Here is a 15,313-nt window from a genome sequence, read left to right as displayed (position 1 = left end):
AGGAATGCAGCAGGATCTCTTTATCTCACAAGAAGTGAACAAATAGCAGTAAATGAGCATTCATAAACATTGACAAACAGTATATAGCTCAGTATTGCCTTCGCTGACTGGCAGGAGTGGCTCTCCAGGATTCCAGCCTGAGTCTAGGTCTACGTGAGATGCTGGCCTGTTGTTCTGTTGCTGGATCTTTTCCTTGCTTGCTCCTGACTCTCTCTTTCTCCTTTTTCCTTCCCCAACTCTCTGCCTGCCTTGCTGGATCCCCACAGAAGAGCTAACGTTGGAAGGTGAGTAGAGGCGTCTTTCCTTGCCATTCTGATACCTAATGCTCTGCTTGGAAAGGGATTTTGGGGTGGGGTGAGAGGGGGATTGCTGTGTGTTGATCAGATGGTTGCTGTGAGATCCAAACAAGTGTTTGTTTTGTGGCGTTGGGGTGGGTACTGTTTGGCAATCCTGTTAGGATCTGATCTGTGCTCCATAAAGTGCAAAGGGCAGGGCTCTCCTTGTATGGGGTTGCTGGCTGGGGGTGTAGGGGAAGTTACACAGACCATTTTCTTTTTGTTCCTAGTATTTGGGAGGGGAGACCTCCTCTGAGGCAGCAGAGGCTTTTTTGTAGGTTGGGGGAGGCATCTGTGTGGAGGCATTTGGCAGAGCTGGGGTAGGAGAGGTGCTTTTCTTTGGGACACTGTGAGTCTGCATGGTCTCATTTTCTCTTGATATGGAAGTTCCACTTAGGTGATTTCTATCCTTGAATTTCAAACGGCAACTGTGCACATCCCAGCTGTTCTCCTCCTTGTTGGGTGTGTGCATTCAGCTTCCAGAAACATGGTACTCCTCTACCCTTTGATAACATTTCCAGCCCTTTCTGTTGTGTGCTAAGAAACTGAAGTGGGAGCTCTGGGAATGTCAGTCTCCAACCCCCCCACCTCTGATCTGAATTAGATGTGCCAAAATCGGGGTGTGTTGCATTGCATCGAGCTAAAAGAATGATTCCCATGCCCAGCTGCAACTCAGCCTGTAACTTAGTTAAAGCTGGCTGTTTTGGACCACAACTCCCATCAGCACCAAGCAGCACAGCTAGCTGTATGATGCTGGGAGCACTGCTGTGTTGTCTGCAAGGCTTGATGGGAGTTGCAGTCCAAAGCAGCTGGAATGGCAGCAGGTTGGGGGGAGGGGGAGGTTGGCTTAAGCTCATGCAACTGAAGCACCTGGATCCATTGTTTCTCTCCCCCACCTGCCTCCTCTCCCCTCTTGTCTCCTTTTTGTCAAATTTGCAAGTTCCTTGTGGGACAGAGATTGGTACTCTCTGAAAACACCATGCACACTTATGATGCTCCATACAACATTCGCAACCAGAGGTCGTGGGCTGGGCTGACAAGTGCAGAAATATGCCCTCTACTCCAGCTGGGGCAAACCCTCCTTGTGATGTTCATATTTCATTTCCAACTCCATAGAGCAGGGGCAGGGGAACATCTGTCGGGCCCTCGAGGCGTTGTTGAATTCCAGCTCCCACAATCCCCAGTCAACCTAGCTGATGGCCATTGATGATGGGATAGGTTAGTCCAAAGGTATCAGGAGACCTGCTGGGTTTCCCCTGTTGGAGACAGAGGTTTGGAAGAGAGATTCTTACTTTCCCATATTAGGTTTAGCACAATGATGATTGCTCCAAGCCCATTGAAACTTGTTTGATTTACATCTGCCCTCACCCGCCTTTATACAAATGTTCCCTGCAAAAATACTTCGGCAGGAATAAATCACAGAAACTCAGCTTTGCAAATAAATGAAGATTTTACTCACAGAGTTTCAGAAATTACAGCAGATAAGTCTCTGCTGTTGGCAGTGAAATAAAGAATAAAAAAGTTCTCAAATGACTTTAAAAGAAAGAACTTGGTTTCCTTATAAAAGAATCACACAGTCTTTGTAAAAATCTCATTTTAGAAAGATTTTCTATTCATGTGGTTTCCCTTGCACTTGGGAGCCATGCTTGGCTGCAGTTTCTTGTAGGAAGCAGAGAAAGAGGGAGGAAGCAAATGCTGCTATAAGCCTGCTAAATCCCATCCATGGTAACTTGAGCTCAGGACACAGGTAACTCTTTCATGCACACTCATGTGAGCCAGTAACTACCGTATATCACATCGCCCCCATAATCCCTGACAATCAAGAAAGTGACTGGCTCTCTATCCTATACCAATAATTTAGGAACTTTCACCACTGTAACTTAGCCACGTTTTACTGCCTGTGCACCTTTTTTCTGAATGCTGCCTGGGAAAACATATGAATCTGACATTTGGAGAGTTTGTTAGTGAACCATTTTTAATTTACCAAATGTGTGGTCTCTTTCTATTCTAAGAGGGAAGTTTTGGAACTCACAAGGGTGACCAAGATGATCAAATGTCTGGAAACCAAGCCTTATTAGGAATGGTTGAGGGAGCTGCGTATGTTTAGCTTGGAAAAGAGGTGACTGAGAGGAGATATGCTAGTCATCTTCAAATATCTAAAGGGCTGTCACATGAAAGATGGAGTAAGCTTGTTTTCTCCTGCTCTGGAGGGTAGACTTTGAATGAACAGCTTTAAGTTGCAAGAAAGGAGATTCCAGCTAAACACCAGGAAGAACTTTTTGACAGTAAGAGCTGTTTGACAGTGGAGCAGACGCCCACAAGAAGTTGTAGACTCTTCTTCCTTGGAGGTTTTTAAGCAGAGACTGGATGGCCATCTGTCATGGATGATTTAGTTGAGAATCCTGAATTGCAGGGGGTTGGACTAGATGAGCCTGAGGTCCCTTCCAACTCTAGAGCCAGCATGGTGTAGTGGTTAAGAGCGGTGGACTCGTAATCTGGTGAACCGGGTTCGCTTCCCCGCTCCTCCACATGCAGCTGCTGGGTGACCTTGGGCCAGTCACACTTCTCTGAAGTCTCTCAGCCCTACTCACCTCACAGAGTGCTTGTTGTGAGGGAGGAAGGGAAAGGAGAATGTTAGCTGCTTTGAGACTCCTTCGGGTAGTGATAAAGCGGGATATCAAATCCAAACTCTTCTTCTTCTTCTACTGTTTGATGAAGGGCATATTTTAAAGATCTAACACCCTATATTTCCACGCTTTCCTTTGCTGCATATTTTGTGATTTTAAATCTCTGCTGGTGTTCTCTCACCAAAGAGTACTTGCCCCAAACCTGGATCTTGGCATCCAGGGAATTCTTCTTTTTATGCCTGTTTTTTCCCTTGCCACCAACAAGATGCTCATGGGATCTGCACTAGCAGTGACTAACCAGGAAAGAGACAGTGAGGTCACAGTGGATGGTTTGACAAAGACGCTGACCCAGTGTGTGAAAAAGGAGAATTCCATGTGGACTCAGTACTCAGCACACATCCGGTTGGTCACAGTAAGAACAGGAGATTTGATGAGATGGGTCTCTGTTGGCTGGATCCAGAAGTCAGGCTGTTCTGATGCATGTTCATTTGTAGCGTTTGCCTTCCCACAAAGTTGTTGTGTTGGGCAACAGGGGACACAGTGGGTTCTGCCCCCCCCCAAATGTTTCACCGTGGCTTGATTCAGAGTAGACTTGCATAGACTTGCACGGCATGTGTGGTTAATCTTAGACGTGGCACGCACCTTTTGGTTCCAATTGTATTTGCACGCCTCCAGAAGTGGGTGCTTGGGAGACATGATTTGGCCCTGTGGAGTCTCAGAGTAGGGCTCCTCAGGGTTTGATCTTATTCCCCATGCTGCCTGACATTTACATAAACCCACGGAGTGAGGAGCTCTGGAGTGTGCTGTCATCAATATGCTGTTGACATGCAGCTCTGCTTCTCCTTTGCAGCTCAAGCAGGTGTGGTGCTGAATGTGCTCGATCAGTGCCTGGTAATGGACTGGATGTGAGCCAACAAACTGAAGCTCAGTCCAGATAAGATGGAGACACTCTTAGTGGGTGGCCCCTCCGTACGGATGAGTGTGATGCATCCTGCTCTGGACTCCCCTTGATGGAGCAGGTGTGCGGCTTGGAGGACACTCTCGGATCCAGCACTTTCACTGAAGGCACAAGTGGTTTCTGTGGCATGGAGGGCCTTCTGGCAGCTTCAGCTGGTAGCTCATTTGCAACCCTAGCTGGATGATAACCTTGCTTTGGTTGTCTGCACTCTGGTAGCATTCAGGTTAGATTACAGCAAGGCGTTGTTTTTGGGACTGCCCTTGAAGGTGGCTTGGAAACTTCGGCAGAATGTGGTGGCTAGATGGTTAACGAGGACAAGAAGGCATGGGCTAATTTCTTTCCAGAGCTCTTGACCTCCAAAGCTGCCTCTTTTGTAACCCCCTGTTTGTGGGAGACTCCATGTGTGGTGCAAATGCTTTGGGGGTGATTCTTAGGGAAGGAGATGTGTGGAAAGTCTCGCCCCAAGAGTCTGGGAGATTTGATACGTTCCCACAAAAGAGAGTTTGTGCTTGGCTGCCAGTAAATTAAATTCACTCACTGTGGGCCAAACTAAATGTGGCAGGACCACAGGGGAGCAAGTCGGGGGGGGGGTATGAATCCTTTCCACCCTGCCAGGGTCCCAAAGAAAATTCCCCCCCTCCTTCTCTCCCTTCAAAGCTGCTATTTGCATCCAGAGGGAATCCTCCAGTGGCACCGATGTGCAGGAAGACGTTCACATGAGCCTCAGGGCAGGAATTCCAAAAATAGCACCCAGGTTGGTTGATCCGGGCGCTGCTCACAGGGCTGCCTTCTGTTCTGAGAAATAGCACTTCCCACTTCTGACGCCCCCTGTACCAAAACAGACAAATCTCCTCTGTATCTCAGTCCGCCATTATTAGCATCACCACCACACCACCTCCTCTCCCCCTGGCCGAAAGTGGCTAGACAATCAGAAACCGATACAATGCAATCCCACGCCGTAAAGAGGCTCACCGCTCTGGCTAAATGACTCCTTGAGGAGTGCAGCTGGTCATCAGATCTGGCATTTGCCTCATGGATAGCTGGAAGGTTCGGTGATCATGGGAAGAAGTGAGAACCAGCAAGTCAGGCGCATTGCTCAAAAATCTGCAACAGCACACAGTGCCCCCTTTGTAGAGCAGTGCCCAGAAATCCTGCAGAAGCACACAGTGCTCGCTTGGTAGTGCAATGCCCAAACTCGGGCAGGCTCTCGCTGGTCAAAGTGCTTGTCTGTCTGCTTCCCACCATGTCTTGGTTGTGCGAAGATTGTTCAAAAGGAAAGTTCTCAATTGGGTTTTCTTTGCTCTGGTTCCTTTATTCTGTTCTGCCACATAATTTTATCCTTGAAGCATGCTGGAGGGCAATTACACTTTCCTTCAGTCCAGATTCTTTTTATCTGGCTGCATCACATGTGGGCAGCAGTGCTAAAGCAACGTAACTGCCACAGAGCCCACCACCTGCCAACTCCAAAAGAAGATGATGAAGACCAAGAAGATAATGATGATGATGAAGAAGCTGGGACTGTGTCGTCCCTTTTGTGAAGCTGAGATCTTAACCTAAGCCCTGCAGGGCTGAGACTTGTTTTTCCTTGGAGGCAGAAAATGGGTCTGCTCATTTGAATGCAGTCCTTTTCTAATGTGCAAGTTGGTAGCCTTTATGCTCACTATGAGACAGATCAAGAGCCTCTTTTGCAGAAGCAATGGCACATTTGATGTAGAAGTGGTATGTTTTGGGGCAGGCAGGGGCGGGGGGACGGGACATAAGACACACTAGACGAGCAGAGGCACAAAGGTGTCAGGACAGCCATCCCCAGGCAGATAAATGGTCTGTCTAAGCCTGTTGCACTGCAAATGTCAACCCATTTCAGAGTGGTTGCAAATCTGTAACATAGGCATGTCCAAAGCCTGTCATGGAACAATACCAGTGATGGACTTTGGGTTTTCAAATTTCAGCGGCGCCCTGTGCAGATACCAAATTTTGGCACCCCCCAGCCCTCTCGCCTTGCATTCTACACCACTGTTGCGGTGCCCCCTGTGGCGGCCTCTCTGCTCAGTGCCCAGTGCGGGGAAACCAGGTGCACTCTCCTAAATTTGCCTCTGACAGTTCCCTCTATTTTCAAAGTTCAGGTACCCAGAATGGTACCAGTGAGGCATCCAAGTGCTGGAGAAATCCAATGGTCTGTAGAAGTATGAACAAAAAAATAGAACAAAAAGCCGGCAGGGGTGGGGGAGGACTCTGCAGAAATAGCATAAACAGAACAGAGCATGCTCAATGGGCTTGGAATGTGTCTGGGGGACTGGGCAAGTCACCTCTACCTGCTTGGATCCACCTGTTCTGTGAGTTGAAACCATGTGTTCACTCAGGGTGGGTCCCAGCTAGTGACTGGCGTTCCAGAATCCCAATGGTCAAAGTGTTTATGAGGGATTGGGGTCCCATAGGTTATCAGAAAGATGTAATAATTCCGTTTTAATGGGTTTTCCCCTCCCCAACTGTATTCTAATGTGTGTTTTACCAGTTGATTTTTTCAGTTCATTTTATGCAATTTCATTCTAACCAACCGTGTGGCAGACACTTCTCATGCTCTTAATCTAAACCTGTCCACAGTCCAGAAGACTGCCATCTTCATTATCGTTGAAAATGATAGTTGCTTTTTTCTTTGTTAGACCACAGGTAGACTCATGTCATATTTCCACAAGTAATCAGTGTTGACTTTCTGTGTTCTGCTGATGTTTCCTCCCTCTCTGTGTCATATATTGACCTCAAATTCTTCACTTGAGACGGCAGGGTCAGGGGGGTCCCTCTTTTCAGAACTTTATTAACTGCTAGAACTGCCCAGTAGATTCACTGCAAATTAACTCGGAAAGAGGATAAGCTTAATAACTTGGTTGCCTTGTTGAAACTATCTGAATAAAATAATACAAACTAGAGGCTGTAACCAATTCAGTTCTACTCAGGGCTTTTTTCTGGGGGGACGCAGGGTCATGCATACCCCTAAACATTTTGTGAATCTAAGCTTAGCCTCATTGGGGGCAGTATTTCAATATGAGTAGGAAAATGAGAGTACCCCTAAACTAAGGCTACCAGAAGTCCCCATTTCCCGGGGACAGTCCCTGGATGTACAAATCAGTGCCCATACAAAATCCATTGAAGTTGAAAAGTGTCCCCAGATTCATTGAAAAATATCTGGTAACCTTACCCTAAATGGTTTTTTAAAGAAAAAAAAGCACTGGTTCTACTCAAGAGTTGCGCCATTGAAATTAATGAACCGAAGTTCATCATGTCCATCAGCGTCAATGGGTCTTCTGTGAGTAGTATATAGAATTGGCCACAATCCTAAATGCATCAACATGAGACACTGAAACCAGCCAAAGAAAAGAAATTAAAATTGTAATAGATGACCTTAAGGAGTTGCACGAGTTTGAGAAGCCTTAGCAGGTGGGGGCAGTTAACTCCCAGAGTGGTTTGTGGGCTCCGGCCAAAACAAAACAAAAATGTCAAAGCCACACACTCTTTCCTATCTTATGACATCTTATACTTCTGTTTGAACACAGAGAAGCTGGTAAAACCTTTCTGTCCCTTTCCTGTTTTCGAGCCAATCAGGTCTCTGCCCCTCTCAGCCTCTCTTAATCCAAGGCAAAGAGGCTGCCTTGAAATGTACTCTGGGCATGCTCAGAGCTTGCTTCCTTGAAAGCCACGCCCACTCCTCCATGTACATTCTTTCTCGCTGGCCCCGGGTGGGCGTGGTTGCTGGTTTGAGCAGCTGGGGTTATTGATTTATTCATTCATTCATTCATAGAGAGCAATGGTGGACAGAGTGTGTGAGTATATTTCTACAGTATCTATTTTTAACTTGATCATTTGCAGTTATTTTTGTGAACAGGGGAGGGGGGAGATTGGGAGAATAAACAGCGGGTGGCTTCTGTATTTGTTTCAAGCTTCAACACTTGTGTATTATTGGAACTGTAGGATATGTGTGTCTAGGTTGGAGAGCAGGAGGGAGGTTTTTTTTTTGCCTTCCAGTTTTTTGTGTAGGTTTAAAAATACTGTAGGTGTCTTTGGTTGGTTGGGGAGAACAGGATGCTGGCTTAGACGGGCCTTCAGCCTGATCCACCAGACCCCACTCTGGGGGTTATAAGATACAGTATGCTGTTTATACAAAGAAAAAGTCAGACACTTCTCAATGTAGTTGCATGCTCTTCATAAAATTGCAGTGCTTAAGTGTCCACAGAAGCTTTGCAAGGAGGGAGATGGGGAGAAAACCAGAACAACTTAGCTGCCCCCTAGCCCATGACCACTCATTGGCCTAGCAGCCCCATTGCTTTTAAGGGAATCCCTCATGGGGGCTCAAGGGGGTTGGCTGCTTAGCATCTAAGTGACGTTCTTGGTATACTCAAAAGTAAAATAAATCTTACTGAATTAAAGAATTTGCAAGGCAGAGCTCTGGTAAAGAGATGTTATTTATCCTTTCAAACATCAAAGTTCTGTTTTTTAGAGGGAAGACACACATTATATAAATAAGGGCCTATTCCATCTTGAGTATTGGATGATTCTATAAAGAGCCCTTTTTGAAATGTGAAGGGATTCTTCTCTTTGGGGACCACCTCTGAGAAAAGCCAGAGTTATCCGCACAGAGAGTGAGTTCCCAGAGGATTAAATCTGCTGGGATATTCCAGCTGCTCTCTGGGCTCTCCAAAGTCTATCATAGGTTCCGTTTCGGGTTAGGCTAAGGTTCAGATGCTTCTGGTTGCTATACTTACCGGATTTCTTACTTGACCACCCCCATGAGGTCGTAACAGGGCAGGTTACAATGATTTGAAAATATATTAAAATCAGTTAAAACAAACTGCAGTCAAGAGAAAAGGGTAAGTCCAAAGCACACAAATACGTATATTATTATTAATTGCATTTATATCCCATCTCTTTTCTCCAAGGAGCTCAAGGTGGTGGACATGGTTCTCTCCCTCCTAATTTAATCCCACAACAACCCTGGGAGGTAGGTTAGGCTGCAAAGGCAGGGTCACCCAGTGAGCTTCATGGCTGAGTGGGGATTTGAACCCGTCTCCCAAGTCCTAGTCAAACACTCTAACCACTACACCACACTACCTCAGATATATAATGTCCAGGGCCATGGAGCCCTTGGAGGAGAAGCTATTGATGTATTATGCCTACTTCTTCCACATTTTTGAACTAAAAACACTCTTGTTTAGATTATCAACACTAGAGAATAAACTCTTAATTTTGGCAGCTGCTCTCGCAAAGGCATCCATCGTCAATCATCCAGTGTTCAATATCAAGCGGTAGGTCAATCTCTGTTAGGGTAGTAATAGACTTGGGGGATGCCCAATGATTCTGTATCCAGGGAACTTCCACCTACTTTGTTAATACGAAAACAGCCGAGCCCTGAGGAATGGCAGATCTTCAGATAGCTAAGCTCCTAAAGAACTAGGCTCTCTTGGATCACTTCCTTGTCAAGAACAGAAATGATGAATAGGGTTAAAGTAGAAATGCCCATTCTGGATCAGGTGTGTAGAGTCCCCTTCTATAGTGACTGATGCTGAGCAGGTGTAAGCAGAAATAAGCTAAAGAACAGAACGGAAGAATTGCAAGGAGTCGAGTGGGGCCATTGCTCATAGCATGGATGGGTTGGAGCAGATGCCTTTGGGGGTGGATGAGTTTTCCTTATCACAGGGGAGGTTAAGTGAGGATAAGATTAAGAGCCTGCGTCATGGAGCAGAGCTGGGTGGATGAAGTGATAGGGGAAGTTCCTAAGGGAGTTTGAACTGATCCTATTGCAAGAAACTTGGGCTCTAGATAATATTGATTTTCCTGGATATATTACTTTTTTTTGGTGCCAGCAGCATCAAGGAAAAACAAGAGACCCCAGTGGTGGATTAGACTTACTAAGTTTCAACATCAATAAGGGCAAAAATATTGCAGGTTTGGAAAGTGGATAGCAATATGTCCCTTGGACAGTTAAGACCACAGTTGTTTAGAGTATGGTGGTGATAATGCCAAGGTTGCCGGTTTGATCCCCATATGGGACAGCTGCATACAGTATTCCTGCATTGCAGAGGGTTAGATTAGATGATCCTCAGGATCCCTTCCAACTCTATGATTCTATGAAATTACAGTTTTATTGTACATCCGACTTCATCACTCTCCATTGACCACAAGGCCCAAAGTTGAGATTTTTTTTTTTACCAGTTGGGTCCAGTGTTAGCTGCAGGAGATTCCCATGCAAGAACTGGGAGAGAAAGAGAGGGAGGGACCCTGTCAGTGAGGAGCAGAATATTTGCAGGAACTTGAGATGCCGGTGAAGCTCTGATGGGTTTATTAAGTAAAGCAAATTTTGACATATTGTAACGAAATAATAATAATAATAATAATAATAATAATAATAATAATAATAATAATAATACAGTAATAATTTATTATTTATACCCCACCCATCTGGCTGGGTTTCCCCAGCCACGCTGGGTGGCTTCCAACAGAATATTAAAATACAATAGTCTATTAAACATTAAAAGCTTCCCTAAGCAGGGCTGCCTTCAGATGTCTTCTAAAAGTCTGGTAGTTGTTTTTTCTCTTTGACACCTGGTGGGAGGGCATTCCACAGGGCGGGTGCCACTACTGAGAATGGTGCCTGGTTCCCTGTAACTTGGCATCCCGCAGCGAGGGAACCACCAGAAGGCCCTCAGTGCTGGACCTCGGCGTCCGGGCAGAATGCTGGGGGTGGAGACGCTCTTTCAGGTATAGTTAACCGTGGAGCTTGCTCTTGCAAGAGGCAGTGATGGCTGCCCAACTTAAATAGCTGCCAAAGAGGATTCATGGAGGAGAGGGCTGTTGGTGGCTACTAGCCAGGAAGGCTACACTGCCTCCACAGCCAGAGGCAGCAATGCTTCTAAATACCTTCAAAGCGCAGCAGAGGAGAGGGCTTTTGTGCTTGGGTCCCGCTGGCCGGTTTTACACAGGCATCTGATTGGCCATTGTGAGAATAAGATGCTGGACTGCATGGTCCCCTTCAGCCTGATCCAGCAAGCTCTTCTGATGTCTTTATATCAGCACATACACCCCAGCCCCAGCCGCCTTCTCGGTTTGCTGCCTGCCTCATTCACTGAAGGTCTGGCGGCAGTGGCGCAAAATGGGCTTCCTCCCTGCCCAGAGAAAGAAGGTGCTGCACTTGCCTCCCCAGGGGCTGCCGCCACCACCACCACGCACACCGCTGCTGCCGCTGCTTCTTGTGAAGCGGGTAGCAGAGCAAGCTTGTCCACTCCTCTCTCTGGCCCACAGGAGCACCAGGATGGTGGTGGTGGCAGTGGGAGGAAGAGGCTGAGCGGCGGCAGCTCTGCCAATCAAACCAGGCACGGCGTTTGATTGGCAGAGATGTCCCCACGCCACGCTGAGGTAAACCAGGCATGGCGTTTGATTGGCAGAGCTGCTGCCGCTCGGCCTCTTCCTCTCATCGTTGGGAGTCTCGCCTTTGTTGTGGGTTCTGGCTTCACAGCGTGGGCCGGATTTACGAGGCTGGGGGGCCGCATTCGGCCCCCGGGCCTTAGTTTGCTGACCCTTGCTTTTATATTAACTTGTTGTGGGAGGGGGAATGGGGAGGGGAGATTTTGCTTTTTAAATTTATTTTTACCAGCGAAGAAGCAGGTATGCTGGATCGTGTGGTCATTTCAAGTCCTCCCGGTACCAGAAATTGACCATCAACCTTTCACTTTAAAATTGTGGAGTGCATGTGTGTGTAGTGGATATAGGGACCTGGCAGATACCCAGGTATCCATCTTGGGGGAAACATAGGAGCAGTGTCACAGAGGAGGATTTGGCGGTTGCCTGAAGTTGAATTAGAGTTGGGGATTTTCTTTAACCCGGAAGTAATTGTTGGCTGTAAGTACCCACAGTTGTGACATGCACAGATCCTGGAAAGATTCTGCTTTGAACAAAAAATTACTGAATTATTAAGATCAAGGCAGGTGAGTAAGTCAGGGTTTCCAGGAAGGAGAAAATGGAATAAGCCGTGGTTTAATCGAGAAGGTTGGGAGGGTTTTGAGGAAGAAAAGAAGGGGTTATTTTCTCTCAAGATGTGGGAAAACTTCCCAGAAATAAGGACAGGATATAAACTCTTGTTAAAAGGTTTAGAGGTCTTTTGTTCTGGTAAACGGTATCTAAACTTTGCTACATAAATAAATATAAATAATTGCAGCAGGGAAATTTAAAGCTGTCTGATGCACAGTTTAGGGCAGATCTGACGCATGCAGCAACGGAGGTAGAGAGTTTCCAAAACGTTTGGCTAATTGCGGGGCTCTCACAAGACCTCACTGGAACCAAGAAGCTGTAGCTGCACAATCCCAGTAGGTGAAGCTTCAGTGGGGGCTGCGGGGGGGGGGGGGGCAGGTGGCATGCAACACGCAAGGCAAGCACCTTCCCATTTCACCTCAGGTGGTGAAAGAGGACAACCCACCCCTGGCGCAGGGAATCCCTCCAGAGTTTCTGAAGCTTCTGAGATGGTGGTCTGAAGAGATAATTGTCCGAGGGTTGGAATGAAGAAGAAATTGTAAGCAAGTTGTATGTGGAACATCTGCTGCAGAGATTTGGGGAATTGGGATGAGGAGACAAATATACCATCCCAGGAGCAAACAGGATTTCAGGAAAGAGATCCAACAGTTGATAAATGTTTTGCAATTTCTCAGTTGTTTCATAAGGGTATTAAGAGTACGAAAGCGTGCATTTCTTGATCCAAAGGCTGCTTTGGGCTTGATTGGTAGGGCATGTCTGTGGGATAAATTGATTGTTGGATAAATTGAGTAGACGCATGGGGTCTACTCTGAGTTGGATGTCCCTCAGCAGAAACATGTAGCAGAGTATCTGGAGGCCTGGTGTGGGTGTGTGTTGGCCTTTTGGCTGGCAAGGCAAACCCAGAGGAACCACGTTTGATGCTAGTTTCTCTCATGGTTTCACAAACTTCTAGGTCGGTCGCTTCATAACATGAAGCCATCAAAGCATTGCACAAGATTAAAACAGGTCCGAACAAAAAAAAAAAGCCTGTTCTAAAAACAGGTAATCTCAATGGACTGTAAAACCAATAAAACCACTTTTACAAATTGTTGAAACGATTTCTGTGGATATCATGGAATCATAGAATTTGCAGAGTACAGTTGCTGTTGTCTGGGTGGCTGAGCTGCCCCTCGGGGTGTGGGAATCTTCTTGTGCATAAAGGGAAGGGCTGAGTCCCACCTGGCTGGCAGCTAACTGGATCTGGAGCAATGAAAGCGGAGGAAGAATGTGCCAGATAATAAGGGGGTGGTGACAGGGGTGGAGGGGCTGAATTATACAGGGTAGGGGTTTGCCTCTTTTATTACATGTTACATAATATCATAAAAATATTAATTGTTATTCAGTATTTTGCAATGCTGTGGAACTGTGACAGGTGGTTATTACATTTTGACCATGTTTTGAGTGTTTCGCTTTATACTGGCCGTTTGATGGCCTAAAAAATATAAAGATTCGGACTGATTGCTGAGGGGGTAGGAAAGGTGGCAGTGGTATGGGGTGGAGCGGATGGCCGGAGAACTTCACACTTCAACATTTTGCTGCAGCTCCAACATGCCCTAAGTATTTGCCACAAACCTTCTTGACTTTATCAGAAACAATCTATCAGGTTTCATTATGTGTTGAAAAAATGCTCGGTAAACAGGTCTAGAAGTGCCCCTTGACTGCTTTTCCTTTCAGTCCTGCTTTACAGAGGAATGTCCTCTTTTTGAAGGACTGTCTAAATCTAAATCCTTGAAAGGACCACCTGGACACAGCGCGCACCTGGTCACAGTTTTAAATTCCTCCACCAAAGTGAGATGCGCTGTATTCCAATTTAAATTATAGTCTTTATTTCCAAAATTGCATCTATAACTATACATTAGCACATGTAAACTTTCTGCAAATTTCTGACCTCCTCCTCTTCTTTGTTGATGCGTTTCCTTCCTAATGGCGATGTGTGTAAGTGGTACAACATCTCTCTCTGCACTATGCACACATAGAAAAGGGCTGACTTCTCCTGAGTCCTCTGCTCCATCAGGGTGCTGGCGCCAGGGTCTGGCTGGACACCAGCCAGGGAACCCCCAAGGGAAACCCCGGAGGAGGAAGAGTCAGAGCCAGGGGATTGGTGGTGGGACACCAAGGAGAGACCAGAGGGAGAAGATTGGGAGCAGGGGCTGGGTGCCAAGGGGACAACAGGGTTTAGTGAGCAGGAAGAGCCGGTGACAGGGAGCAGCTCAGACTCCGAGGCTGAAGCAGAGGATGGGGGAGTCAAGAGGCTGCTCAAGAATCTGGGGACTCTCCCTCTCCTACTGCAGCAGGCTCCCCCCACCCTCCTCTCTGAAAACTCACAGAGCAGAACAGAGGCCAGAGGTGTGCAGACGCAGTTTGAGACTGCTTGGGAAACATCTGGGAGAGGAGGAGCCTTAGGAAGGGTGTAAGGCAGGGACATTCAGTCCTGGCAACTGCTGCGTAGGGGAAAGACCTATTGGGAGTGTTGCGGAGACCGCTAGGCCGAGTTGTATGTTTGTCTCCTTGAATAAAGAGAGCTAACTTCATTGACAACAGATATCTGCTCCCTGAGTTGCTGACCTGCGTCTGACTCCAGCACTGACAGCTGGTTTCAGCTCACTATAGGACACTCCCCGCTCCTCTTCATCGGCTCACAGGGATGGGGTGATTTAGATGCAGTCTTTGGGATGACCCCTGCTCCCCATTTCCTGCCCTCCAGGAAAGCAGCCACTTCCAGAAGGGTCCTCTGTGTTGCATCATCCCCTTCTGGGCTGGGCACTCAGAATGACCACAGAAGTCTGCTTGAGAACAAGTGGTCCATGGGCAGTCACATTTGGTGCTCTTTCTTAGCTCCACCTGGAGATGCTACTGAGGACTGATCCAGGGGCTTTCTGCATGCAGAGCACACCAGATTCTTCCCCAAATAAAAGAAAAGGTGCCCAGTTCTCCCATCCACCCGTCCTCATGTGTCTCACAACCACAGTCTTGGTTTCTGCCCCTGCTCCCAAACAGTTGGGCTGGGGAGAAACTTGTCATTTGTAGCCTGGCAGGTAAGAGTGGAAGAGGTGGGTGTTTCTCAGGAGTTTGACACAAGGTGGGGATGCCAGATACCTGCCTGCCCAGGACGTTTTGACGCCAGAGGCAAGGCAGAAAATGCTGCTTCCTCCTCTGCCTCCACCTGTGCTGTGTGCACACCCTCTGCCATGTGCCGGCCCAGGTGTGTGTAAAAGGAGGCTGGAGAGGAGCAGGCAGGCAGTGGAGGAGGCAGCAAGTGGCATGTTCCTCAGGGGTCAGATCCACTGCCCCCTCATCTGTCCCACCCTGAGGCAGCTGCTTCACTTTGCCTCTTTGCTGGG

The 15,313-nt window shown here is 47.2% G+C and overlaps 1 protein-coding gene across 29 annotated transcripts in view; it reads left to right on the top strand.

The window, feature by feature from the left end:
- Window positions 1-15,313, top strand: part of NRXN2 (neurexin 2) — a 355,283-nt gene that overhangs the window by 73,538 nt on the left and 266,432 nt on the right. For 25 of the 29 annotated variants that reach the window (XM_081173998.1, XM_081174002.1, XM_081173997.1 and 22 more), the window contains one exon: window positions 267-284. The exons of the other annotated variants lie outside the window; for them this stretch is intronic. In XM_081173998.1, coding sequence (XP_081030124.1) covers window positions 267-284 — 18 coding nt within the window. The remainder of the gene's footprint in view (window positions 1-266; window positions 285-15,313) is intronic. 29 annotated transcript variants of the gene reach the window in all.

This window comes from Podarcis bocagei (genome assembly GCF_964188305.1).
Source record: "Podarcis bocagei genome assembly, chromosome: 16".
NCBI lineage: Eukaryota > Metazoa > Chordata > Lepidosauria > Squamata > Lacertidae > Podarcis > Podarcis bocagei.
The sequence above is the reverse complement of the archived record's forward strand: the minus strand, read 5'-3'. Positions and strand labels throughout refer to the sequence as shown.